This window comes from Ochotona princeps, chromosome 21 (genome assembly GCF_030435755.1).
Source record: "Ochotona princeps isolate mOchPri1 chromosome 21, mOchPri1.hap1, whole genome shotgun sequence".
NCBI lineage: Eukaryota > Metazoa > Chordata > Mammalia > Lagomorpha > Ochotonidae > Ochotona > Ochotona princeps.
In genome coordinates, this window is record NC_080852.1 from 10,933,526 (window position 1) to 10,961,061 (window position 27,536).

General features: G+C 41.1%; 2 protein-coding genes across 4 annotated transcripts in view; both read left to right on the plus strand.

Annotated features, from left to right (window-relative positions):
* Positions 1–15,274, plus strand: part of UBA3 (ubiquitin like modifier activating enzyme 3) — a 28,894-nt gene extending 13,620 nt beyond the window's left edge. For both annotated transcript variants that reach the window (XM_004581605.3, XM_004581604.4), the window contains 12 exons: positions 4,052–4,095; positions 4,599–4,663; positions 4,971–5,126; positions 7,830–7,932; positions 8,053–8,166; positions 12,399–12,452; positions 12,837–12,873; positions 12,960–13,041; positions 13,360–13,460; positions 13,572–13,635; positions 13,730–13,784; positions 14,484–15,274. In XM_004581605.3, the coding sequence (XP_004581662.1) occupies positions 4,052–4,095; positions 4,599–4,663; positions 4,971–5,126; positions 7,830–7,932; positions 8,053–8,166; positions 12,399–12,452; positions 12,837–12,873; positions 12,960–13,041; positions 13,360–13,460; positions 13,572–13,635; positions 13,730–13,784; positions 14,484–14,572 (964 nt within the window). In that variant the 3' untranslated portion in view covers positions 14,573–15,274. The remainder of the gene's footprint in view (positions 1–4,051; positions 4,096–4,598; positions 4,664–4,970; positions 5,127–7,829; positions 7,933–8,052; positions 8,167–12,398; positions 12,453–12,836; positions 12,874–12,959; positions 13,042–13,359; positions 13,461–13,571; positions 13,636–13,729; positions 13,785–14,483) is intronic.
* A 3,875-nt stretch (positions 15,275–19,149) lies between these two features.
* TMF1 (TATA element modulatory factor 1) overlaps positions 19,150–27,536 on the plus strand; it is a 33,448-nt gene continuing 25,061 nt past the window's right edge. Inside the window, exons 1-4 of one of the 2 annotated variants that reach the window (XM_058678425.1) lie at positions 19,150–19,559; positions 22,642–23,792; positions 26,481–26,584; positions 27,102–27,228. In XM_058678425.1, the coding sequence (XP_058534408.1) occupies positions 19,418–19,559; positions 22,642–23,792; positions 26,481–26,584; positions 27,102–27,228 (1,524 nt within the window). In that variant the 5' untranslated portion in view covers positions 19,150–19,417. The remainder of the gene's footprint in view (positions 19,560–22,641; positions 23,793–26,480; positions 26,585–27,101; positions 27,229–27,536) is intronic. The other variant, XM_058678426.1, reaches the window with a different exon arrangement.

A 27,536-nucleotide genomic window follows, 5' to 3' on the forward strand; every position in this document is an offset into this window, starting at 1 on the left:
GGCATGCAGGTTAAGCGGTGATTTAGGATGCCTGTGCCTCACATTGGAGTGCTTGGGTTAAGTCCCAGCTATTCTGGTTTTCCAGTCCAGTTTCCTGCTAATGTGTCCCAGTGCCTGGATTCCTACTTCCCAAATGGGAGACCCTGGATGGAGTTCCTGATTCCTGGCTTCAGTATGGTCTAGGCCTGGTTGTTGCAAGCTTTTGGGCTGCAAATCAGCTGATTTAAGATATCTCTCACTCTGCCTTTTAAATAAATACATTAAAACAACTTTTTTTTTTTTTAAGATTTGGTTTTATGGAAAGGCAGATATACAGAGAGCAGGAGAGACAGAGGAAGATCTTCTGTCTGTTGATTCACTCTCCAAACAGCTGCAAAGGTTGGAGCTGAGCCAATCTGAAGCCAGGAGCCTCTTCCAGGTCTTACCTGTGGGTGCAGGATCCCAAGGCTTTGGGGTCATCTTCGACTGCTTCCCCAGGCCACGAGCAGGGAGCTGGTTGGGAAGCGGGGCCCGCTGGGATTAGAATTTGTGTCCAAATGGGATCCCGGTGCATTCAAGGTGAGGACTTTAGCTGCTATGCTATCACGCCGGACCCTAAATTTTTTTTTTATTTTATTCTTACATGTAGATTTTATTTTGTATTTTCAGAACAAAGTAAATTTAAATTGGATCCTCAAGAAATATATGCAGCATAGGGCTTATTGGCACCATTTCTTTTTTCAGGAGCTCAGAGGTCAATCCAAATCTCCCAGATGAGAGGCAGGGACCCAAGTACTTGAACCATCAGTGCTGCCTTCCAAGATCTACATTAGCAGGAGGCTGGAGTCAGCAGCCAGACCAGGTGTAAATCCCATGCCCTCAAATGTGGGATGCAAGTGTTTTAGGGAGACACAGAGAGAAGGTGTACTTCCCTCCACTGGTTCATGCTCCTGTGGCAGCAACAGCTGGAACTCAGCCAGGCCACAGTGAGGCCAGGAGTCTCAGGAGCTTCAGCTTCCATACAGGTAGCAGGGGACAGAGTACTTGGGCCATCCTCTGCTGCTTTCCCACGTACATTATTAAGGAACTGGGTTGGGAGTGGAGCAGCCAGGACTCAAACTGATACCCTTATGGGATGCCAGCATCACAGATGGCCCCTTAGCCATGGTACCACAATGCTGGCCCCTTCACTGGCATCTTAATTGGTAAGGCTAAATGCCTAGCCTTACTAATTAAAAAAATTTTTTTAAAAGTGAAAAAATATAAGATCTCTGCCAGCAAGGACTTTGTGAAGAATCCTTAGACCACACTGAAAATATGACCTGTAGAAGAAACACAATGAGAAATGTTGACTCCATCAAATATAAAAACTTGCTTTTTGAATGACCCTGTTATGAAGATAAAAAGACAAGCTATAGACTGGAGAAAATGCCAGTAAAGCATGAACAACTCCAAACTCAACACTGAAACAGTGCAATTAGGAAGTGAACAGAAGATGCCATAGGGTATTTTGGTAAAACAGATGGGAAAAGTACACATTGAAAGATGTTTAATATCAAATCAAAAAATATCAAATTAGACAAAGTAGGCAAAGGCAGATCTACAAAGGAGAGACAAAGAAAAAGATCTTCCGTAAGCTGGCTCACTCCCCAGGTAGCTGCAATGGTTGGGGCGGAGCTGATCCGAAACGAGGAGCCAGGACCTTCTTTCTGGTCTCCCATGCCGGTGCAGAGTCCCAAAGCCTCAGGTCATCCTCGACTGCTTTCCCAGGCCACAAACGGAGCTGGATGGGAAGTGCAGTAACCGGGATACGAATTGGTGCCCCTATGGGATCCTGGTGCATACAAGGCAAGAACTTCAGCCACTAGGCTACAGTGTTTGGCCCTGTTTCTTCTTTTGATCTAGCTTTAGCTTATGTCTCCTGCTTGCCTAGCATTCAGAGGGAATAAAGGTCTGGCATGGATGAGAATTAGAGTTTATTTTTTTTTTAATACTTCCAGACAAAAATTAAAAACACAGAACAAGCATAATATATATTTTCCTTTTCACCATGTTGCTTTTGAAACTGTTGGATGGAGTCTTTAGATATAGAGCAGGGATATGATGTGTATTTTTTAAAAATTGCTCCTTTAAAAATTTGAAACTTTTTTTTTTTTAAGATTTATTTACTTTTATTACAAAGTCAGATATACAGAGAGGAGGAGAGACAGAGAGGAAGATCTTCTGTCCAATGATTCACTCCCCAAGTGAGCACAATGGCCGGTGCTGTGCTGATCCGAAGCCGGGAACCAGGAACCTCTTCCAGGTCTCCCATGCGGGTGCAGGGTCCCAATGCTCTGGGCCGTCCTTGACTGCTTTCCCAGGCCACAAGCAGGGAGCTGGATGGGAAGTGGAGCTGCCGGGATTAGAACGGTACCCATATGGGATCCCGGGGCATTCAAGGCGAGGACTTTAGCTGCTAGGCCACACCGCTGGGCCCTGAAACGGTTTTTAATGAATAAATGTACATAAGTGTGGGACTGACATGGTAGCACTGTGAGCTAAGCCACTGCCTGCAGTGTGGGTTTCCCTTGTTGGAGCACTGGTTTGGTTCTTGGCTGCTCTGCTTCCTATCCAGTGCCCTGCTAATGTGCCTGGGAATGCCAGCGATGACCCAAATGCTTGGGCCCAAGTCTTCGGTTCCTGCTACCTTTGAGGGAGACCGCAATGGAGTTTCTGACTCCAGGCCTCTGCCTGGCCCAGCCCTGGCCTTTATGGCTCTTAAAGGAGTAAACCAATATTTAGAAGATTGGTTGATTTCATTCTCTCCTTGAAATAAATGCTAACTTAATTATTTTGAATGAGTTATTTGTGTATTTTGAAAATCATAGAGTTGCAGGGAGTTGGACTGGAAATGGATCAGGCAGGACTTGAACCGGGTGTTCCCTACGGGATTGCCAGCATGGCAGGCAGCAGCTTCACCTTCTACACTGTAACATGAGCCCCAATAAATAGATCTGAAAAAAAAAAAAAAAGTTGGTCCCGGCGGCGTGGCCTAGCGGCCAAAGTCCTCGCCTTAAAAGCCCCAGGATCCCATATGGGCACCGGTTCTAATCCCGGCAGCTCCACTTCCCATCCAGTTCTCTGCTTGTGGCCTGGGAAAGCAGTCGAGGACGGGCCAATGCTTTGGGACTCTGCACCCTTGTGAGAGACCCGGAAGAGGTTCCAGGTTCCCGGCATCGGATCGGCGCGCACCGGCCGTTGCAGCTCACTTGGGGAGTGAATCATCGGATGGAAGATCTTCCTCTCTGTCTCTCCTCCTCTCTGTATATCTGACTTTGTAATAAAATAAATAAATCTTAAAAAAAAAAAAAAGAAGTGCTTATGTTTTGTCCAATGTGACACCAGTTTTGTTGTCTTTGCTATGGTTTTCTGTTTTGGTAAGCAAGGTAGGAAAGCTTAATGATGAGAAACAAAGGAGAGAGTGCACTCGATCGGCCAGGCGTCTCAGGGAAGGGCTGAGCCCCACAGGCATTTCTGAGTAGGTGTCTGTGCCGCGTCCAGACTTGTAGGATCTGATACCAGAAAAGGAGAGACTTGCAAACCAAGTTCAATGAAAGAGGCAGAAACAATTCCGACCTTATCTCCCAATTCCCAGAGAAAACCAACATTATAAAATCATTAGCACTGAAAAAAAAAAAAGCTCTTTACATCTTCTGCAACTTTCCTAAAATTAGCTTTGTAGTAACTTAAAATTACTTATTATGTAAGAACTGTTAAGTGTGTGTTCCTTTCGCTAAGCAAACATCATTTCCTCTTGGTGCTGATAGTTGAGAACATAGTTTTCCTGGGGCTTTTGCTTTCCAAATAGAAACATCAATGTGATATGGGGGATTAGAAAAACCAACAGAGGAGGAACTGTTGAAAATAGTTTTTGTCAGAGAGAAGTTGCGCTCGTTTTGTCAGTTTCTTCTTTTCTGCTGAGATCATTCATTGTTTTAAATATTTTTAGTGCTTAACTTGTGGCATTATTATGAAAATCGTTTCAGAAATTCAAAAATTTAGCAGCTTAAATTCCTTTACTCCTGTCCAGATATTTCAAAAAGATTCAAGACTTTAATGACACTTTTTATCGACGTAAGTTGTTCCATTTGAAATTAAACATTTTTGTTAGATTCTTAACATTTTTTAATTGCTAAGTATATATACTATTTTTAAATTTGAACTTTAGTCGCTATTGAAGGCTTTATTTCTTCGTTACTTCTCTCACTGTTGGCTTTTCAGGAAGGCTGTGGACTGAGTGAAAAGATATTTTAATTCTTAATTGAGGCCTCTATATTTTTTACTGCAGATTTGAATAAGAATTCCTATAGGATTAGAAACTCTGTGTGTGTTTATAGCAAAGTACAAGTTTATTTCCTAGAAGATGAGTTATTTTGTGCAATTTTAAGCTTTTTTGAGCACTTTTTTGGCTCATAGCAAAATGGAGTTCTCTTAGACGCCTGTCCCTGCACATACACAGTCTTCCCCGCTTGTGTACAGTCTTTCCTGTGTTCACATCTCCCATGTGTTATGAACTGAATTGACAAGTCATTACACAGCTGTACTTTTAGGCTGATTTGCTATATTTTTTCTCCTAGAATTTCACATTATTGTCTGTGGACTGGATTCCATCATTGCCAGAAGGTGGATAAATGGCATGCTGGTAAAGACTTTAGTCCTGTTACCTGTCTCAAGTTCCTGGTGCTACTGCTGTTGGCATGCAACAAATTAGAATTACATATTATATGTTTTTAAATTGAAAATTTATTATTTCATTTTGAGTTGAATAAATGTCACTGTTACATCATTGATTTTTCAGTTTAGATAGAAACTATTCACATTATGACCCCTTGATTTGGTGCATGAATTACACCTCACTACGACAGCTAATTCAGAATTACTTGGAAACATGCCCCTCTTTTTGAATTCTTATGCCTTCTCCTTTTAAGTACTTCAAATGTTTTTTCTAGATATCTCTTCTGAACTATGAAGGTGATGTGTTAGATTCAAGCTCCATTGTCCCTTTGATAGATGGGGGAACAGAAGGTTTTAAAGGAAACGCCCGGGTGATTCTGCCTGGAATGACTGCTTGTATTGAATGTACGCTGGAACTTTATCCACCACAGGTAATCAGAGAACTACCTGCACTCCTTTTATGGTGTTTTGGGGTGGGCTGAGAGAGTTGCATTCTTTTTTTGTTGTTTTTTAGATTTATTTATTTTCATTGCAAAGTCAGATACACAGAGAGGAAGATCTTCTGTCCGATGATTCACTCCCCAAGTGACCACAACGGCTGGTGCTGCGCTGATCCAAAGCCAGGATCCAGGAGCTTCTTCCAGATCTCCCACAAGGGTGCAGGGTCCCAAGGCTTTGGGCCGTCCTCAATTGCTTTCCCAGGCCACAAGCAGGGAGCTGGATGGGAAGTGGAGCAGCTTGGATTAGAACTGATGCCCCAATGAGATCCCAGCACATACAAGGCAAGGTCTTTAGCCACTAGGCTACTGCGCCAGGCCCAAGAGTTAGTCTAGTTAATATTTAGGTTTAGTTAATATTTAGGATTCAGTTAGGGGTAACCATGGTTTTATAATTATACTAATAAGGTAGTAAAATGTGAGGAAAATATGCTTTTATACTTTCTTTTTATTGGTGTTCTACTTGAGATAAACGGCAGATACAAAGCTATGTCAGGTTAGAGGTGTAACTTATTGGTTATCAGCCATATATTATCCCCCATTTTTCTGCATTTTGACTTCACATAATTTAGTTTTCCCCGATTATGGTTTGAAAATATCACATGAAAAGATACAGCATTAAATCCTTTTAAATTCTAGTAGCTTTGTGGGCCCGGCGACGTGGCCTAGCGGCTAAAGTCCTCGCCTTGAATGCCCCGGGATCCCATATGGGCACCGGTTCTAATCCTGGCAGCTCCACTTCCCATCCAGCTCCCTGCTTGTGGCCTGGGAAAGCAGTTGAGGACGGCCCAATGCATTGGGACACTGCACCTGCGTGGGAGACCTGGAAGAGGTTCCTGGTTCCCGGCATCGGATCAGCACAGCATCGGCCCTTTGCGGCTCACTTGGGGAGTGAATCATCGGACGGAAGATCTTCCTCTCTGTCTTTCCTCCTCTGTGTATATCTGGCTGTAATAAAAATGAATAAATCTTTAAAAAAAAAATTCTAGTAGTTTTGAATTATCTGCCATTCTCAGTAGCATGATGACATATTTCACCATCCTTCTTCGTATCACCTGTTCTGTCCTGTCCTGCTCTCTTGGCATATCCATCCCATTACACTACCCGCCTGTTAGTCACACAGTGGCCCTGTTGGCTGTCACGTCAGCTGTGAGGTTGTTGTGCTGGATTTTGAGATCCCCAGAAAATCATTGAGTCTGAAGTCGGTGATAACACTTAAAGGGCAGTGTTTTCAGGTTAACCTAGGTCTCCCAGCCACCCGCCCCCAACAGACCACAGGACTGGCAGCATGAACAGCAAAGCAGAAAGAGAGCAAAGTTCCACAGCACAGGGTTCTTAACCATTTCAGGACAATTCCATATAATTACACAGTCATGATTGGTCTGTTTTAACTGTTAACTTTCAAAAAGAGCAAGTTGGCAGGCTTCTTTTGGTAGATTTGAAGCCAGCAACTTTCAAAAGGTACACACTGATGAGCTATAGGGCAGTGGGTCTGATCTAACACCAGGGAGTGGTCGGCCTACATGACCTGCTGGGTGTTCTGCTGGGTGTCATGTAGACTGTCAGGCCTGGAGTTCACACAGCCCCCAGCCAAGCAATTAAGGCAGAAATCACAAAAGCAGAAAACATCAAGGTTCTTCAAGGTGTCACAGTGCTTGTGTTCAAGTAACCTGTATTTTACTTAATATGCAAGGATGTAGCCACTAGGCTATTGCATTGAGCACAATTTCTTACTGGATCTAGTTTACAAATTAAACAATCATGTTTAGGAAAACACACATAGTACATGTAGGATTTGTGGCTATCTGTGGTTTCAGGTATCCCCTGAGAATCTTGGAATATATTTTAAGGAAGATAAGATACAAAGATGGAGTTGTTTGATCTATATAATCTTTGTAAAGAACAGTTGAAATTTTTAATAAGTAGAGCCTTTTTTATGAGTATGCATTTATAATTGATTTAACTCTGCATGTGCTTTTGTTTTGCTTCATAAGTTTCTAAATGTCTGGTTGACCTAATGCAGTACTCATATTTGAGAATGTATTGAGCACTTTTTTTCTCATGGTCTAACAAAGCTTAAAAATGTGGGGCAAATCTGGGGTCTGGCACAATGGCTCAATTGGCTAGTGCTCTCTCTGCAAGCACCAGGATCTCATATGGTTGCCAGTTCATGTCCCTGCTGCTCCGCTTCACATCCGGCTCCCTGCTTGTGGCCTGGGAAATGGCCCAAAGCCTTGGGACCCTGCAGCCATGTGGGAGACCTGGAAGAAGCTCCTGGATTCAGATTGGCTCAGCTCCAGCCGGCGCAGCTATTTGGGGGGTGAAGAAGCAGAAGATGAAGATCTTTCTCTGCCTCTCATTCCTTTGTAAACCTGCCTTTCCAATAAAAACAGACACTATGTCTGAGGTTAGCTAGAAGACTGAGAACTGATGGGACAAATATTTATAAGTAGATCACCCTAGGTAAGTGAGGTAAATTGACTGCTTCCTGTTGGTTTTAGAAGCCTTATTAATGTGCATACTTGAGTGGAGAGCGGAGATGAATGATAAACATTTACGAGCTAAATCATAACTGTGTTACATTTTAAAATCATTCATCATTTGCTGTTCACTAAAAAAGACAAACTGTGATTTTAGGTTAATTTTCCCATGTGCACCATTGCGTCTATGCCCAGGCTACCAGAGCACTGTATTGAGTATGTGAGGATGTTGCAGTGGCCGAAGGAACAGCCTTTTGGAGGTAATACAGATGTAGATTTCATAAAAAAATATTTTTTATCCATAACTTTCCTTATGAATAGTTTTGTTTAAAAACAAAATTGCTTTCTGATTACATACTTTGCTTCTTTTTTCTTACCAGAAGGAACTGCATTAGATGGGGATGATCCTGAACATATTCAGTGGATTTTCCAAAAGTCCTTAGAGAGAGCATCGCAGTATAATATTACAGGCGTGACATACAGACTCACTCAAGGTAAGTCGGTCACTCGCCATGAATTATGATTTCTCAGGGGATCGTTTTTGTTAGGCCTGGTGTGCCTTGAGGGAAGTAATTGACAAATGACTTCAGATCGCATCCTCCATGTAAGATCCAGCAAAGGTACCATGGAAGTAACAGGTACCCCACAAATAGGAGAGAACCAAGTTCAGCTAGAAATCATTTAGTAAAGTTGTGTGTTGGTATCTTCAGACTGGAGGAGGCTTTAAATCTTCCAAGTTGAACCAACTACTTTATCTTTCACGAAAAGAAATTCGTCACCTCATGGGGCAGTCTGTTTTCATATTCTGACACAAGTGAATAGACAGTTTATGCTATGTAAAAACCATTACCTTTTGTGTCTGAGTATTGTCCTGGTACAAAATATAATTCCCTTTTAAGTGATAATTTGTAAAACACTGAGGATAGGGTCTGGTGCGGTAGCCTAGCAGCTAAAGTCCTCGCCTTGAACGCGTCGGGATCCCATATGGGCACCGGTTCTAATCCTGGCAGCCCCGCTTCCCATCTAGCTCCCTGCTTGTAGCCTGGGAAAGCAGTCGAGGACGGCCCAAAGCCTTTGGACCCGGCACCCGCATGGGAGGCCTGGAGGAAGTTCTAGGCTCTTGGCTTTGGATCAGTGCAGCACCGGCCATTGCAGCCACTTGGGGAGTGAATCATCGAACGGAAGATCTTCCTGTCTGTCTCTCCTCCTCTGTGTATATCTGACTTCCCGATATAAATAAATAAATCTTTAAAAAAAATACTGAGGATAGAGCTGTAGGCTTAATCCCTCTAGAACTGACTTTAAAAGGAAGAGTTTAGTCACAATTAGCCATAAATAAAATACAATGAAAATACCATTTTTCAGAGGGTCCTGTTCACTTGTCACATTAGTCCTGTATTATTTGAGTGGGTAACTTAAGTCAAAAAGCCCCTTTGCCAAGTAATTTGTTGTTGTTGTTGTTATTTGAATGAGGGAGAGACAGAGTGAGATTTTCCATGGCTGGTTCACTCCTCAAATACCCGCAACTGCCAGAGCTGGGCCAGTCTGAAGCCAGGAGCTTCTTCGGTCTCTCACATGGGTGCAGCCGCCTATGGATGTGGGTCAGGCTTCACTGCTTTCCAGGCACACTATTCTCCAGACACACTGTATGGGCTACCCCATCTTACGGTGTCCCCTCTCCAGCTGTCCCTGGAACTCAATCCTGTACCTCCAGGTTATTCTTCCACATCTTTTTCACTTTTCTTCATTCATGTTTGTTCATTTTCTACAAATATTTATTCTCAGGGGCAGGGACATTTTCTTATTCTCTATAAACTTTGTCATGGCTGTAAACCTCCTTTGTTCCCTTAAGTCTGATAGGTTACATGGCTTCAAGTCATCGTCCTGTTGGTTTTCTCTAGTATTTCCTAGTTATCTCTACTTCTGTTGGTTGCCCAGGTTGTTCAACACTCTGGGATTGATCTTAGTTTCAATAATTCACTTCTGATCATTAATGTAGTCGTAAAGGACAGAGATTTATTTTACTGCGTACATTGATGTGATACTTTGAATCTTTGATGCTGTTAAAACGATGCTTTCTCCATGAATATAATTGCTAAGCTTTTTGTCTCTTTTATAGACCTGGCAGTTTTATGGATGCTTTCTTCTATGTGTTTAATATTTACTTACTTGAAACACTGAGAGACAGAGAACACCAATGTGCTTCCTCGTCTGCTGGTTGAAGCCCCAAATCGCTGCACTGGGCTGCGCTGGGCCTAGTTCTAGAAACTCACTACAGCTCTCCCACATAAGCAAGGACCCAGTTACTTAACTGCTGCATCCTAGTGTCTGTATTTCCAGGAAATTGGAGCCCGGAGCCACAGCCAGGAGTCAAACTCCAGCAGTACTTTGTTAACTGAGAGGTCAAATGCCTTCCTGTCCATGCTTTTTTTTTTCTTTTTTTTTAAAGATTTATTTATTTTTATTGCAAAGGCAGATACACAGAAAGGAGAAGAGACAGAGAGGAAGATCCTCCATCCAATGATTCACTCTCCCAGTGACCACAGTGGCTGGTGCTGCACTGATCCAAAGCCAGGAGCCTGGAACCTTCTCCAGTTCTCCCACGTGGGTGCAGGGTCCCAAAGCTTTGGGCCATCCTCCACTGCTTTCCCAGGCCACAAGCAGGGAGCTGGATGGGAAGTGGGGCCGCTGGGATTAGAACTGGCGCCCATATGGGATCTCGGTGTGTTCAAGACAAGGGCTTTAGCTGCTAGGCCACCACAGCAGGCCCCATTTTTTTTTTTTTTTTTAATATGGGAAAAGTTGGTTCTTAAAATTTAGTCTGCTGTTTTCTCTGTATTCTTTGTGTTCTTTGCCAACTTACATAGTTCTTCTACATTCATTCCATCTGTGTTGCTAATCATCTCTTTTGTTACTTTTCCAAACAATTGATTTAGTATTTTTTCTAACAAGATAGCATTGTCTGACACAGACATCTGAATTCTACCTTTCTGTGGCCAGGCACTTTCAGGTTTCTCTTTTGTTAAACCCAGACTGTTATTTGTCTTGTTTTGGCTGCCTTGCTCTGAAATGAATAATTGGAATGTAGTTATAAAATGGCATGTTTATTTTGCATCTTAAACATTATTTTATTCAAACATAAAAGATGTTTAAAATGGAGCTTTGTTCATTCCTGATTGTGACTACTGATGCAAAAAATACCTGATAGACCACTGTAATATTGTATGTAGCTCAGGTTATAGTGAAACATGATATGGGGCAGTTCTTCTTTTTGTTATTTTTTTATATTGAATGTGTGTCAAAGAATATATACCTTGGGACATTTCTAGGATGTGTGCCATCTGTTTACTAGGTATTGCTATGAATAAGTTATTTAACTTTTTCAGCCTCATTTTCCTTACCTTTAAATCAGAGTAATAAGATAAGGGTCCATTGTGTGGTTAAGGGCAGTGGATTGAGCTGCCACTGTAGACATGTGAATCCCATATTGGTCATGGCCTGGATTTTCTACTTCTGATTCAACTGTTTGTTTTTAGATGTGTATTTGTTTGTATTTGGAAGGCATAGTTACAACAGAGGAGGAGAGACAGTGATCTAACCACTGATTTACTCCTTAAATAGCTGAAGCGGCTGGAGCTGGCCTTGTCTAAAGCCAGGAACCAGAATCAGGTTCTGGGTCTCCAATGTGGGTGCAGGGTCCCAATGACTTGGGCCATTCTCTGCTGCTTTCCCAGGCGTTTAGCAGAGAGGTGGATCAGAACTGGAGCAGCTAGGACTGGCTTTGGCACCCATATGGGATACAAGCACCACACAGAGCATCTTTACCTAGTATACCACTGGGCCAGCTCCCAGGTTCCTGTTGATGCTTCCTGGAAGCAGCAGATGATATATTAAGAACTTGAGCCTATGCCACCCATATGGGAAACCTGAATAGAACTCCTGAATCCTGGCTCCATCCTGTTCCAACTCCAGCTGTTGAGGCCATCAGGGGAATGAACCAGCAGGTGGCGTATTCTCTCTCTTTCTCTCTTTTTAAAAGAAATAAATAATTCTTCAAAAACAATGTTAACACCTAAACATACTATGAAACTCAAATATTTTTGGACTTGGTGTGATGACTCAATGGCTAAATTCTTATGTTGCAAGTGTTGGGATCCCATATTGGTGCCAGTTTGTGTCCTGGCTGCTCCACTTCCCATCCTGCTCCCTGCTTATGGCCTGGGAAAGCAGTAGAGGATGGACCAAAGCTTTGGGACCCTGCACCCGTGTGGAAGACCAGGAAGAAGCTCTTGACTTCAGATAGGCTCAGCTCCGGCAGTTGTGGCCACTTGGAGAGTGAACTAGAGGTTGGAAGATCTTTCTCTCTGTCTCTCCTTCTCTCCATAAATGTTATCTGCCTTTCCAATGAAAAATAAATCTTAAAAAAAGAAAAACTTTTTTTAAAAAAGTGTCACAAAATTCACACTGTAGATAGAACACTAATAAACATACTGTTAACAATTACTGTCTTATTTTAATTAAAATCTTACTTGAGAGAGTTTTGTTTGGTTCCATAGCTTAAAATTCTTGACTGACTACCAAAGTGAGAATATGAAAAAAAAAATTGCTTCATGATTAAGCTTTCAGTTTATTTTCTTACTTGAAGCCCGAAAAAGCAAGTTTTAGTGCTAATTTAAAGCAGCTGTTTTCTAACAGAAATGACCACATTTTAATTCTTTTTGTTCAGGAGTAATAAAACGAATCATTCCTGCAGTAGCTTCCACAAATGCAGTCATAGCAGGTGAGGGAGAAAAGACCATCCATTCGTTTTATTTTTCTTTGTTTGGTATGTGACTCAGAATCTGCAGTGACATTTCTGCATCTAGTTCTGTTCTGGGAGTTTGAGGTCAAGAATTTTAGTGGGGGAGGGTTGTATAATTGGGCAGTTGAAAAAGAACAAGTTACTGTACTTTTTGCTTCCATTATACCTCTTCTGTGCACTGTTTTAAGTTAATGTATATTAAGTTGATGAAGAAAAAAGACAACATGTATTACTTGGATCTTACAAAAACAATTTTTGTTTTACTTTTTCAATTTTCAAAGTAAAAATATATTGTTTTAATCAATAACAGTTATAAGTTTATCTGTCCTGATTGAGTTAATTTATCAATTTTTCTCTTTTTAGCTGTATGTGCCACTGAGGTTTTTAAACTAGCCACAAGGTAATGGGTTTTATTTTTAATATTTATAAAATCTGTATTTTAACATGGTTTGGTTATATAATAATCAGAATTATTTTTTGTCACAGTGCATACATTCCTCTGAATAATTACTTGGTATTCAATGACGTAGACGGACTGTACACATATACATTTGAAGCAGAGAGAAAGGTTAGTAGTATTAAATAAGGAAAATATTTTTAATCATATATCCTTTGATTTTTAAAAAATATTATTTCAAAATTTGAATATGATTATCCATACAGTAAATATTTTATTTTCTAACTTGCCCTACTTATTATTATATATCTTTTGTTGTATAGCCTAAAATAAATATGGGATAGCAAAATAAAAATAGTGAATTAAGAAAAATACATTAAGCCGTTTTTCATAGGCTTTTATGAGTATAAAACAAGTTGATTTCATTGTCTGTAAGGAGATTGATTCTGATGTATTGAAACTGTAATTTATTATATTTTATGTATGCAGGAAAACTGCCCAGCTTGTAGTCAACTTCCTCAAAACATTCAGTTTTCTCCATCTGCTAAACTACAGGAAGTTTTGGATTATCTAACCAACAGTGCTTCTCTGTAAGTGTCTCAGAATTTTGTTATGTTGTGAAAACTATTTTTATGATTTTAAACTCCAAAAAACAAATTTTAAAGTGATATTTGATACTTCTTTTTCATATTTATGCATAGGCAGATGAAATCTCCAGCCATTACAGCCACATTAGAGGGAAAAAATAGAACACTTTATTTACAGGTGATTACTGTTAGCTTTTTATTTTTTAAAAAAATATATTAACAATTAAACATAAGTTTCATGTGTCTTACATTGAAATGATTTTGTTTTCTAGTCAGTAACCTCTATTGAAGAACGAACGAGGCCAAATCTTTCCAAGACATTGAAAGGTATTTTATTTTATTTTATTTTATTTTATTTTATTTTATTTTATTTTATTTTTTTTAAAGATTTATTTATTTTTATTACAAAGTCAGATATACAGAGGAGGAGAGACAGAGAGGAAGATCTTCCGTCCAATGATTCACTTCCCAAGTGAGCGCAAAGGCCGGTGCTGCACCGATCTGAAGCTGGGAACCAGGAACCTCTTCCAGGTCTCCCACATGGGTGCAGAGTCCCAATGCATTGGGCCGTCCTCGACTGCTTTCCCAGGCCACAAGCAGAGAACTGGATGGGAAGTGGAGCTGCCGGGATTAGAACCGGCACCCATATGGGATCCCGGGGCGTTCAAGGCGAGGACTTTAGCCACTAGGCCATGTCGCCGGGCTCAAAAGGTATTTTAAATAAATATATTTACTAATAGTTTTCCCTTTCTTTAGTAAAAATGATGAATGGTTGTTTTAAAGTTGCTCTTAGTGTGTTTTTATAACCTGATTAGATCATAATAACATTTGGAAATAATGATATGAATGCTCTTCTAGTAAAATTAAAATTTATAAATCCCAAAGGTATCAAACATTACCTTGGTGAAAGAGATCTAGATGTTGATGGCTGACTGCATTAGAAAGCTTGCTGGTTTGTGTATGCGTGTGTTTACCTTTTCTGTGGAGTGTTTCTGCTTGGGTTAATTATGCTTTCTCTCTCTTTAGAGTTAGGCCTTGTTGATGGACAAGAGCTAGCAGTTGCTGATGTCACCACCCCACAGACTGTCCTCTTCAAACTGCATTTTACTTCTTAAGGAAAAGCAATCTGCACAAATACAGAAAACTTCTGGAAACAGTATACTCCGGGGATGCTAAGGAATTTAGTTGATATCATTTTTAGCATTAGTGCAAATGGAATCCGACGTTTTTTAAATGTAATGAATGAACCAGTCTTTTTTAACTTAAAAATTTTCTCTTGATTTATTTGGGCGTGAAGCTCTCCCAAACATTTTTGTTAACAATATGGGGAAATGATGCCTGAAGACAAAGATTATGAGCAACTGTACTGCTTCTTGATGAGGAGGGAAACACTCTTTTATGTTTGAATTTTTTTATTATGGTCAAAGAATATAATCCTTTGCTTTCTGTTGAGCACCCCCCCCCCAAAAAAAAACCAAGAAAATAAAGAATTATCTTTTAAAAAGATTGAATATTACAACCTGACATGTAGGGTGTGTCGAGCATAGGCTATTTCTTGATTTGTTATTCATTTAATTGTAGCTGTCCAAATGAATATTGCAAAGTTTATTTTTTCTCTTAATTATTTGTCAGTGGTGTTCACCTGAATACTTGTGCATGAAAATGTAATGTGTTTTCATGTGTGTGTTTGCAGTGCCATAGAAGCCAGTGTGCACAATATTAAAGCCAAGACATGGCTGTTTAAAAGTTTAATGTTTAAACAGTTGTCAGTGATGCTTTCACAATATTTATTAATAAAACCATATATTGTCTACTTTTTCACTGTTTTTTTTTCAAGTACATAAGGAATGGTAAGTAGTTTCCTATTAATGTAGTAATAATTTTTAAGTGTATCATAATTGTGTAATTTTAAAATGCTTTTTTGTGACTTCTATTTTATTTTTAATTTTATGGTACAATTATGTAGGTGCTGGAATTCCCCCTAACCCTTTTCCCAAATTCCCTCCCCCACACATGATTTGCCCAATAATAGTATAGTTCTTTATAGGTAGTCATAAGTCCATCATTCTGCTATTTAAGTGTGTTCTGACATTGCTGGTACAGACAATGGCAGACTGTCCAGCATCCTACTATCAAGTTATATCCAACAGTTTCATTGGGAGTCCATCTTTGATTTGGAAATAGAGATGCGTACTGCATTGTATCTTCACATCTGGATATAATAGACTCTATTATGCAGTTACTGTACATTCTGTTAATGAGAAGCCATGAAACTGAATCAACAACAGGAATAAAGTTAAAACAAAAAATTTGTAGCACTATGGAGTTAAGTTACATGCTACTGAATAAAATAATTTTGAATATAACTATTGCACTATAATTAATAATTCAATATGGTGATTTCCACAGTAAAGATCTAGTATCTAGTATATTAGTTTTACTTTAAGTTGTTCTAACAAGGTAATGTAAAGAATTGGAAGAACTCTATAAAAATTTCCTAAAATGCTTTTGTTTTTTCTAAATGACTAAAACTCTAAGGTCAAGTGTTCGAAAACAGGGTTTAGAACCTTTCTTTTTTTCTTTTTTTAATAAAATGTATGAAAGGCAGCAGGATAGAGACAGGGGGAGAGGAAGAGGGATCACTTATCTATTAGTTTACTCCACAAATGTGTCTGACAGCCAGGGATGATCCTGGCCAAAGCCAGCAACCAGGAACTCAGTGTGGACCTTGCTTGCTGTTGGCAGAAAGACAGCGACCTAGTCATTACCTGCTGTGTCTAGTAAGCCTTGCATTGGGAGAGGACCAGGGTACTCTACTGACTAAGGCAGCTGCTTCACCACTGTGCCAAATGCCTGCCCTAGATTCTAGTATCTTTTTTTTTTTAATTGGAAAGTCATATTCACAGAGAGGAGAGACAAAAAGATCTTCCATCCACTGGTTTACTCCCTGAGTGGGTGCAATGGCTAGAGCCAGAGCTTCTTCCGGGCCTGCCATGCGGGTGCAGGGTTCCAAGGCTTTGGGCCATCCTCAATTGTTTTCCCAGGCCACAAGCAGGGAGCTGGAAGGGAAGTGGAGCTGCTGGTATATGAACCGGGGTATGTGGGATCCTGGCGCTTGAAGTGGGAGGATTAGCCTGTTGAGCTACTGTGTCAGCTCCCAGACTGCAGAACTTTCAAGAAATAAATTTGTTAAATAAGCCACTCAATTCATGGTAATGGTTGTAACAGTTTAAAGGGCCTGAAACATCTAAAAGCAACCTAAATTATTACCTAAAACTAAACCCTACAATCTTTTTTTTTTTTTTTTAAAGATTTTATTATTATTGGAAAGCCGGATATACAGAGAGGAGGAAAGACAGAGAGGAAGATCTTCCGTCCGATGTTTCACTCCCCAAGTGAGCCGCAATGGGCCGGTGCGCGCCGATCCGATGCCGGGAACCAGGAACCTCTTCCAGGTCTCCCACGCGGGTGCAGGGTCCCAAAGCTTTGGGCCGTCCTTGACTGCTTTCCCAGGCCACAAGCAGGGAGGTGGATGGGAAGTGGAGCTGCCGGGATTAGAACCGGCGCCCATATGGGATCCCTGGGCGTTCAAGCGAGGACTTTAGCCGCTAGGCCACGCCGCCGGGCCCTAAACCCTACAATCTTAAAAACAAAGAATTCTACCAACATTTTAAAGCTAGATTTCACCCCAAAATCCAGATGGAGCTCAAACATGAGTACCGACATGGGAATAGGCAGCTGCAGCAGGCTGTGCCTGGATGATGGACCCTTCATCTAGCTTGCCACACACTGTCCACTCACCTTCCTGCACCCTTCCTGCTCTGGTTCTTTGTCATTCCTGCTGGCTCCTCCTGTCTCCTTACCACACTGCTGGAAACTGCCTTAAAGGAATTCCTTCTCTTTTTCTCCCATGCCCCCCAAATTAGATTGAAACCCTCCCTTTAAGAAGCTGTGGTACTCTTCCAATAATTGTCTAAATATCAAAAGTCAGCATGTTAAAACTTTCAATTTAGTAATTCACAAGAAGCACTAAATACCTCCAGTGCTTCTAAACAGCTAAGCTATCTAAAGAGCAGATCTGGGGCAATTGAGGGATGAGTTCCAGTTCCATGCACTACAATCTCGAATAAAATGATCTAAAACTTAAGTTATTGACTCAACTCTCAGTTGGAGATAGCTTCTCACATCACTACTTGGAGAATCATGCTGTTGTACAAAGGAAATGTTACATGTTCATTCTTTCATTTTCAAAACGTTAGGCTGAATCTAAGTGTATATATTTAGGGGCTGGCGTGGTGGCTCAGTGGCTAAATCCTCACCTTGCAAGCACCAGGATCCCATGTTGCGCACCGGTTCGTGTCCTGGCTGCTGCGCTTCCCATCTAGTTCCCTGCTGTGTCCTGGGAAAACAGTAGAGGATGGCCCAAAGCCTTGGGACACTGCACCCGCATGGAAGACATGGAAGAAGTTCCTGGCTCCTGGCTTCAGATAAGCTCAGCTTTGGCTGTTGCGGCCACTTGGGGAGTGAACCAGCAGTTGGAAGATCTTTGTTTCTGTCTCTCCTCTCTGTAAATCTACCTTTCTAACAAAAATAAATAAATCCTTTTTTAAAAACAATAGTGTATATATTTAACACATAGGTTTTTACAGTGAAATTCCATGTTACTTGTCGATATGAAGTTAGAAATATAATCAAATGACATGTAACTGTCATCTTTTTGAGTAGAAAACTGTAATTCAAGCCAAAAAATAAAGAACGAAAACACATTCTACATATTCCCATTTTAAGATACTAAAATATGGGCCCAGTGTGGTAGCCTGGTGGCGAAAGTTCTCACCTTGCTCCAGGAATTCTGGCTTTGAAATCAGAGCTCAGCTCGGGCCGTGTTAGCTTTTGGGGAGTGAACCAACAGATGGAAGAGCTTTCTGTCTTTCCTTTTCTGTGTAAATCTGCCTTTGCAGTGAACATAAATAAATTAAAGAAAGAAAAGGAAAGCAAAGCAAAGCAAAGCAAAGCAAATGTTCTGCAGCCTGGGACGTTTACGATCCAGGCACCAGCAGATGGGTGTCTGGTGAGGGCTGTGTGTGTTGTTCATAGGTGATCCGCTCCGATGGTGGGAGGAGCACTTCGAGGCCCCTTTGCTAAGGGAATATTAATTCCACTCACCAGGGCCCTGTAGTCGTTGTGATCTTTGTAACCCTTTCAAGGCTCCACTTTGGGGATTAAAGTGTCAGCATATGAATTTGGGTAGAATATAGAACTGCAGACCATACTACTACTGAGTGTGTTCTGGCAGGGGCAATGAGGACGGGTTTGTACCTTCTGCAGTGTGTGAGCCTCATGTCCGGTCTTCACAGACAAGCCCAAACCGGAGTTTGTACTTGAGCTAAATTAACACAGAACTGATTAAACTGGTATTTGAGTCAAAATATTAAGAGATGAGAGACTCAAATATCTGCTCTTCTTAGCACGACAACCTCGTTCTCTAAGAAACAGCATAGTTGGAACTCTTACTTCTCCCGGAGAGACAGGCCTCTGTCGGAGCGTTGGTGGACACTCCCGCTTTGGGCGCCTCATCTATCAACAAACTGTTCCGCGTTCCTTGGTAACTACGGGCAACCCTGAGCTCCCGGACATGACGTAAGCGTTCCTTGCTCCTGTTCCGTCCGTCGACGGAACTTTGGTCTCCCGGATTTGGTGGTTGTGTACGTGGAAGCGTCTTGCGCATGCGCAGGCGGGAGCTTTCCCCCTCAGCTGTGCGGGACGAGCCGAGGCTAACATCCCGGGGTCCGGGGGAGCCTGTCGGGGTCATGGCCGCTCGCTGACAGGGCCCTGTGAGGGGCGAAGGGGCCGAGGCTGCCCCGCTGCACCCGTCCCGGGCCCTGAGACCTGCGGGCCCGGCGCGCGGCTTTCCCGCTTATTACTGCCGCCGCCGCCGCCGCCGTTGGCCGGGGAGCGCGATGAGTTGGTTCAACGCCTCCCAGCTCTCCAGCTTCGCCAAGCAGGCCCTGTCCCAGGCCCAGAAGTCCATCGACAGGGTCCTGGACATCCAAGAGGAGGAGCCGGGCGCCTGGGCCGAGACCATTCCGTACGGAGAGCCCGGTAAGGGGGAGGGGCGCGGGGCGAGCCGTGGGGACCCCGACCCCACAAGGCTTGGGCAGCCGTCTCTCCCCCGACACCCGTTCCCAAATGTCGCTCGAGTGTCCAACGTGGACTTGGGGAGTCCGGCTCCGGTCCCTGGTGCGGGTCTTGTTGATTTGGGGTGTCATTTGTTACCCTTGTTCCCCGAGCAACACTGTCCGACCATAATATCAACGGGGAAGGGCAGAATCCTTGCTGGCCTTCAAGGAGCACCTGGTGCCTAGGGGCGCGTCCTGTGCTTTTTTTTTTTTTAATGGCTTTGTTGTCTTCAAAACAACAGAAATGGAAAATGAGACTCAGAATAGCTAAGCAGCCTGCCCTGGGTCACACAGTGGCGAAGGGCAGGATATCCTGGAGTCGTGTCTCTGGAATCTGTGGCCCAAGAGTTTGGGATTGGATCACATTTTTATTTCTGAAGAGCTAGGTCTCTCTCTCTCTTTTTTTTTTTTTTTTTGTCAGAGCCCTTGAACTGAACTTTGCTAGTAATTTCACTTGGTTTTGTCTTTAAGGTTACAAGTATGATATATAGGTTAGAACTGTGTAGGTTTGATGGATGTTAAACCTTTGTGTGAAACAGAATAAGCTATTCCCGACTACTCCTGCTTTTGGAAAGTCAGGACCTAAATTGGAACTAGGTCATTTTCTGGTGTCTTTGTCCATGTGTGTATATCGTTATCTTGTTGCTTTTTACAAAATGTGATAACACTTTGCTGGAGTAGTGTAACTTGCTTTTTTCCTACACATCCCACATTTTGTTTTTTAATTTTATATGTATATGTTTTTATTTTGAATTTTTGAATTATGTGGTACAATTTTGTATAGACTGGGATTACCCCCAAACTCCCACCCCCCCGACAGATTTTCCCCATTTTACTACAGTGGTGTAGTCCTTCATAAGGAATCACAATTCCATCAGTCTCTTATTTAAGTGTACCCCGACATTGCTGGCACAATTTCAGACAGTCCAGCATCCCTCTGTCTACACATTTCCAACAGTTTCATTGGGAGTCCATTTTTCGTCTGGAAGCAGGAATGAATGTTGCATTATACCCCCACATCTGGGCATGGTGGACCCCAGTACTCCATTACTGTATACATTTCCATAATTGAGAAGCCGTGAAACAAGGTCAACAACTGGTATGAGTTAGAACAACCGCAACAGCAACAATAACAAAAACGAATTACAGTACCATAAAAAAGTGCCCCACTGAGTAACCAACACATGGGCAACAAAAAGGAAACACAAAGGTCTCTTGGGAAAAATGATGCCACCGTATAAGCCATGAGCCAGCAATGAATTTGACAAGAGAAAATAAAGTCTTTGGAAGAAATAAAACTGAGATAAAAAACACCAGAACACATGGGCACATCCCATATTTTGGATTTCTTTAGAGTAGATACAAAGATACTAGTTTTTAAAATCTGAGTCATTTCATTGTGTCATATGATTTATATTTTAAAATATGTGAGTTAGATTAGGGTCAGGTTTTAGTGAATTATAAATGTTGTGGACCACCTTCTGTGTTTTAGATTAGAAAAATGACCGTAAGTCTTGACAATAGAGTACTTTAAATGTGTGTCAGAAAACACCGGGATTATGCAAAGCATTCTCCAAGAAACCAGTTTAATTCCTGTCATCTGTTAAGATGATGATAAAATAGTTAATAGAACAATTATCTCCATATATTACAGAAATGAATCTCAAATTGTGTCTGAACTAAAGTTTTCTAAATACTCTTAATCGGTATGAGCTTTGAGGTGATGTTAAAAGACAGACTTTGCTATAGGGCTTGCTAGTTTTCAGCTTTTAGTTCTGCATAATTTGCAATAACTCTACTTATCTGCTGTTGAATTTAGAGAAAGAAGAATGCATTTAAAGAAAGGTTTTAAATGCAGGAGTGAATACACCATGTTTTTTGTCATTAGGTTTTTATTTACATTTATTTCTGTGACTAGATAATTATCCTTTTCACCCTTGGAAGACAGTTTAACAAGTTTTTTTTTTAAAGATCCTAGTGTCATCCACTGTTTATATGAATAAACAGTAGTCCTAAAAAAGTACGCATTTCTGAAGTTAACAGTAATTTAATTGCCGATGCAGAGGGAACAGAACAAAATTGTTTTAGAGTGAATTTATAGAGTGGGGCTTGCACAACAGGCTTGTCATTAAGTGAATGGAAATGGTAACTTATTGTACCCATCGGTTTAGCATATTCTTTGGAAAATAACATTCACCACCAGTATCCTGTGTTCAGCTTCTGACTGTTGCCCTCTTTGCGATGAATTATTGTGTTTTATTGTTGAGGAGAATAAGATTAACATGAAACTGAATAGGTGAGGTTTTTTTGTTGTGACCACACATGACCTGTAGATATACTGCTTATTGTTGAGAAATGAATAATACATCTCTTGGACTCACTAGGAGTTGTGAATTAGATGCCATTGCTTTCTTTATTTGTTGTGTAACAGAATAATGTGTTTGTTTTGGTGGTCCAGTCTAGTTTATCTGTACTCTTTGCTTCTTAGGCAAAAGCACACTTTTTCTTTTTTAAGATTTGCTTATTTTTATTGGATAGGCCAACTTACAGAGAAAAGGAGAAACAGAGAAAGATCTTCTGCTCCTGGTTTACTCCCCTAAATGGCCACAATAGCCAGAGCTGAGTTGATCCAAAGCCAGGAGCCAGGAACTTCTTCTAGGTCTCCCACGAAGATGCAAGGTCCCAAGGCTTTGGGCTATCCTCCACTGCTTTCTCAGGAAACAAGCAAGGAGCTGGCAGGGAAGTGGGGCAGCAGGGATGTGTATGCACTTGTATGGGATGTTGGCACTTACAGACAGAGGATTAACTAGCTCAGCCATTATGCTGGCCCCATCAGTATTTTTTTTAAGGGCCTCGTTAACCCAGGAACTGATAAGTAATACAGTAGGGATTTTAACGTACAAATCACAGGTTGTATCCCTAGATTTCTTCTAGGTTTGTGTTCATATTTATTTATAACGATTGAAATGTGAGTGTAATATGAGTATTTTTAATATTTCTTGTAGGAATAAGTCCTGTCAGCGGAGGATGGGACAGTTCAAATTGGGGGCTGAAATCCAACGCTGAACCTCAGAGTCCACCAGCAGCCTCCCCTAAAGCCATCACCAAGCCGGTTCGGAGGACTGTGGTCGATGAATCAGAGAACTTCTTCAGCGCCTTCCTCTCTCCAGCAGACGTGCAGCCCGCTCAGAAGAGTGCAGTGGTATCAAAGCCTCCCACCAAGTCACAGCGACCAGAAGAGGAGGTGCAGAGCACCTTGCCTGAATCCTTGCACGCTGGACAGTCAAGAGCTACGGACCCAACCGACGCAAAAGTGAAAGACTCTTCTTGTGCGTCAGGGGAGGCTCAGACCGCAGACGTTCCAGCTCCGGAACCTGAAGACCAGCAGGAAGAAACTGCTAAGGAATCTGATAGCAAGGCCCCAACTGTGCATTTAAAAGTATCTGAAGCCGTCGTTAATGTGAAAACACCTGCAGGAAGTGTACCTCATCTGTCCACACAGTCTCTCGCCGTGGAAACGAAGGAGCAAAAACACGAAGACAGACAGAGCAATACACCATCTCCTCCCATTAGCACTTTCTCCTCAGGCACTTCTACCACCAGCGATATTGAAGTTTTAGATCATGAAAGTGTAATAAGTGAGAGTTCGGCAAGTTCGAGACAAGAGGCCACAGATTCAAAATCAAGTCTTCACCTCATGCACACATCTTTTCAGCTTCTCTCTGCGTCTGCTTGCCCTGAGTATAACCGTTTGGACGAGTTCCAGAAGCTTACTGAGAGTTGCTGCTCATCTGACGCTTTCGAAAGAATAGACTCATTTAGTGTACAGTCCTTAGATAGCCGGAGTGTGAGCGAGATCAACTCAGATGATGAGTTACCAGGCAAGGGGTATGCCTCAGTGCCGATCGTCGTTAGTCCGTCAACTCCAAAGCCTAAAAAAACTGAGTCTGTGGAAGGCAAATCTCAAGATGAAGTAAATGAAGCATTAATTATACCCACGGAGGAAGCAGAAATGGAAGAAAGTGGGCGAAGCGCAACGCCTGTTAACTGCGATCAGCCGGACATCTTGGTTTCTCCTGCACCAATAAATGAGGAGCAGAGTGAAGCTGCTGAGAGTCAGCCGGAATCACTTCCTGAGAAGGAAGATATTAGCAAGGTAATTGTAGGTGGTGATGTACTTTTTGGAGCTAAAATCAGCTGTCTTATTAAAAATGTTTTCATGAATGTATAACGATTTGTGTTGATAAGGAAAGATTCATGTTTTACTAGTTCAGTTTTATCTTAAGGACTTTCAAATTGAACTGATACTAAATTATTTGAAATTTTATCATAGCAGCTGATGAAATGAGTTTTACCATTTCAGTATGGTTTTAAATTGAATTATTGATATTATTTCAAATCTTGTCATAGCAGCTATGATAAAATGAGCTGTTTGTTTCATGTGAACATTAAAGTTTACATCTTGAATCTTTATTGTTAACTGTTATTGTCACCTTAGAATTTTGCTGTACTGTGCTTTTTTGGTTTATTTTTCAAGGACTGGTTCCTTAAATATTTATCTTGAACTTCTTGGCAGATGTGCTAAAATGAGCATAAATATTATAGTTCATGTTTTGCAATATTTTGTGTCTTGGCATTATTTGTAGCAAATGTTGAAGTGTCTTTTTTTTAATCTTTAGGTTGATAATTGATGTTTATATTCTCGTTGATCCATATGGAGTGTGTTCTCCTTGGATTGTTTCAGCTTTCTGTTATTTTGATATTGTTAATCTCAAAAAAGTTTAAGATGCAAAGTCATAGCTTGTGAATGAACATTGCTGCTACCTAATATGTACAAAAGAAAAGTGGTATACATGCCTCAACAGTTTAGTTTTTGATTTTCACAAGATGTAAAAATTGAGTTGATGAAACTGGTGTTGTGGCACAGTCGGTTGAACTGCTGCCTGTGATGCTGGATTCCCATATGAGTGTTGATTTAAGACCCAGCTGCCCCTCTTCTTCTCCAGCTCCCTGTCATTGTGCCTGGGAAAGCAGTGCAAGATAACCCAAGGACTTGGGCCCTTGCCACCCTCTTGGGAGACTTGACTGGAATTCAGGCTTCTAACTTTGGCCTGGCTCAACCCAGGTCATTGTGACCACTTGGAGAGTGAGCCAGCAGATAGAAAACCTGTCCCCGTACCTCTCACCCCGATTTTGCTCTGCCTTTCAAATAAATAAATAAATCATCTTTAAAAATACTGAGTTGGCATCTTTTACAGGCTCTGAAAGTAAAGGATGCCTTAAAGAACTGTTTTCTTTTCTTTTTTTTTTTTTTTTAAAGATTTATTCATTTTATTACAGCCAGATATATACAGAGGAGAGACAGAGAGGAAGATCTTCCGTCCGATGATTCACTCCCCAAGTGAGCCGCAACGGGCCGATGCGCGCCGATCCGATGCCGGGAACCTGGAACCTCTTCCGGGTCTCCCACGCGGGTGCAGTGTCCCAATGCATTGGGCCGTCCTCAACTGCTTTCCCAGGCCACAAGCAGGGAGCTGGATGGGAAGTGGAGCTGCCGGGATTAGAACCGGCGCCCATATGGGATCCCGGGGCTTTCAAGGCGAGGACTTTAGCCGCTAGGCCACGCCGCCGGGCCCAAGAACTGTTTTCTAAGTGCCATGTGTTGAACAATAAATAGTACTGTTAAAAAAAAGTACCGGAGGGACTGGCATTGTGGCATAGCAGATAAAGCTGCAGCCACAACAGCTGTTGCAACACCAGCTTCCCACTATGGGTGACATTTCAGTCCTGGTTGTTCTACTCCAATCCAGCTTCCTACTCGTGACCTGAGAAGACCAGCAGAAGCGGGCCCAAGTGTTTGGGCATCTGCTTTTCCTGAGGGAGACCTGGCTTTTGGCTCCTGGCATCAGCTTGGCCCAGCCCTGGTCATTGTGGCCATCTGAGGAATGAACCAATAGATGAAAGATCTCTTGATCCAACCCGTGGATGAGAGAGATCTCTTCTTTCCCTCTTTTCTCTGTAACTTCTTTCCCTCTTTTCCCTCTTTATTTCTTCCAAATAAAGCTACCAGACTCTAGTGTATAGGTTTAATATTCACAAGCAAATACTGTGAAATATTGCACTAATTAGTATGGCTATATTGCTACAAAGAAAATAGTAACAATTAATGTCCTTTGGTTTATTTATTTGAGGGAAAACTCTCATCTGCTGGGGTACTGCTCAGATGTGGGCCAGCACTGGGGAAGTTCTATGAGGCACAACTGAAGGTAGAACTTTCTGCATCAAAGCATTATGCAGAAATTGCTTGGTTATTTTCTGAAGTGGTTTGTCAATCTTCCCCTTGCGGCAGTGATGTGGTCGTTCCAGTTTGTACCTTTAGTTCTTAGTTTTGTGCATTCACTGTGTTCCATTATCATTTTAAGAATTTATTTCTGTATTATTTCAAAGACAGGCGAAAGAAACAGACTTTACATCTGCTGGTTCACTTCCCAAAACCTAGCAAGCTCCAAGGCTGGGCCAGGTGAAACCCTGAGCCCAAAACTCAGCCCAGGACCCCCACGTGGGTGGCAGGGTGACTGGAGCCACAGTCTGCTGCTTCCCAGGGTATGTGTGAATAGGAAACTCAACTGGGAAAGGAACTGGGTCGTGAACGCAGACCCTTCTTTAGGGGTGCAGCTGCCCCAAGTAGCTTTTAAATTGCTGTGCCAAACATCTATCCTCCTAGTAGTGTTTATTTTTTATGAGATAATGCTATATTATTTTAGTGAATGGTATACCTATAAAAGTTACCTCCTGCATGTGTAAAAATGGCCTTGTGTTTTGACTTTTATATATTTTAATTCAGACAGTTGAATTTCTGAATGAGAAACTGGAAAAAAGAGAGGCTCAGTTATTAACACTTAGTAAAGAAAAAGCACTTTTAGAAGAAGCTTATGATAACCTGAAAGAGTAAGTATTTTATAAATGTGAATAATTTTATACATTTTCATGGAGGTCCAAAAACTTCTTTGTTACTTGTTTTTGAAATTAAAATGCTTTGTAATTTAATTTGCTCATAATTACTGATAATTGCCTAAAGATTGCTTTTGTGCTAAAATTATGTTTACCATGTTATCTTGGGCATTGTAAAGAGGTATTATGCAAAAATGAAAATAAAACTATTATTAATAATGTTTTGTATAAGGTAAAATGCATTCAAAGAAAGCCATGATATTGTCTGTAGCTAAAAAAATCTGACTAGTTTTTGAGTATGCTTTAGAGAGATTTTAGGAAAAATGTATGCTTTCTTTGAGATGTTTTAATATCAGGATCTAGGAAGTAACTTTGAAGATTAGTAGGCCCAAAAAGTTTATAAGTAATGATGAGATAAATGTGCAGAAAATTTTGTCCTGCTTTTGACTGACCTCGTCTTGTTACCTTTGGAATGTATAAACAGTATCCTCATTGTCAAATATTTTAAATTCAGTGAAGTGTTTCGAGTGAAAGAAGAAAGTAGTAGTATTTCTTCGTTGAAAGATGAATTCACTCAAAGAATTGCAGAAGCAGAGAAGAAAGTTCAGCTAGCATGCAAAGAGAGAGATGCTGCTAAAAAGGTAATCAAAATTAAAGTATTATTGAACTGTATAAAAACAGTTGAATACACTGTTGAATGTATTTTGAGTTTAAAAAAAGATAGGATGAATATATATATATATATATACAGACACATAAATAGTATAAACAATTTTTTGGGTATATTTAAATTAATAGCTTTTTGATACTTAAATATTTATTAAATTAAGTCTCATTTTCATAATCACTTGAATCTTGTACTATATAAATTAGAAAAAATTATCATTAATCTTATTTGTTGCTTATATTCCACTTCAGACATCTTCATGTTAAAGTTATTCTAAAATAT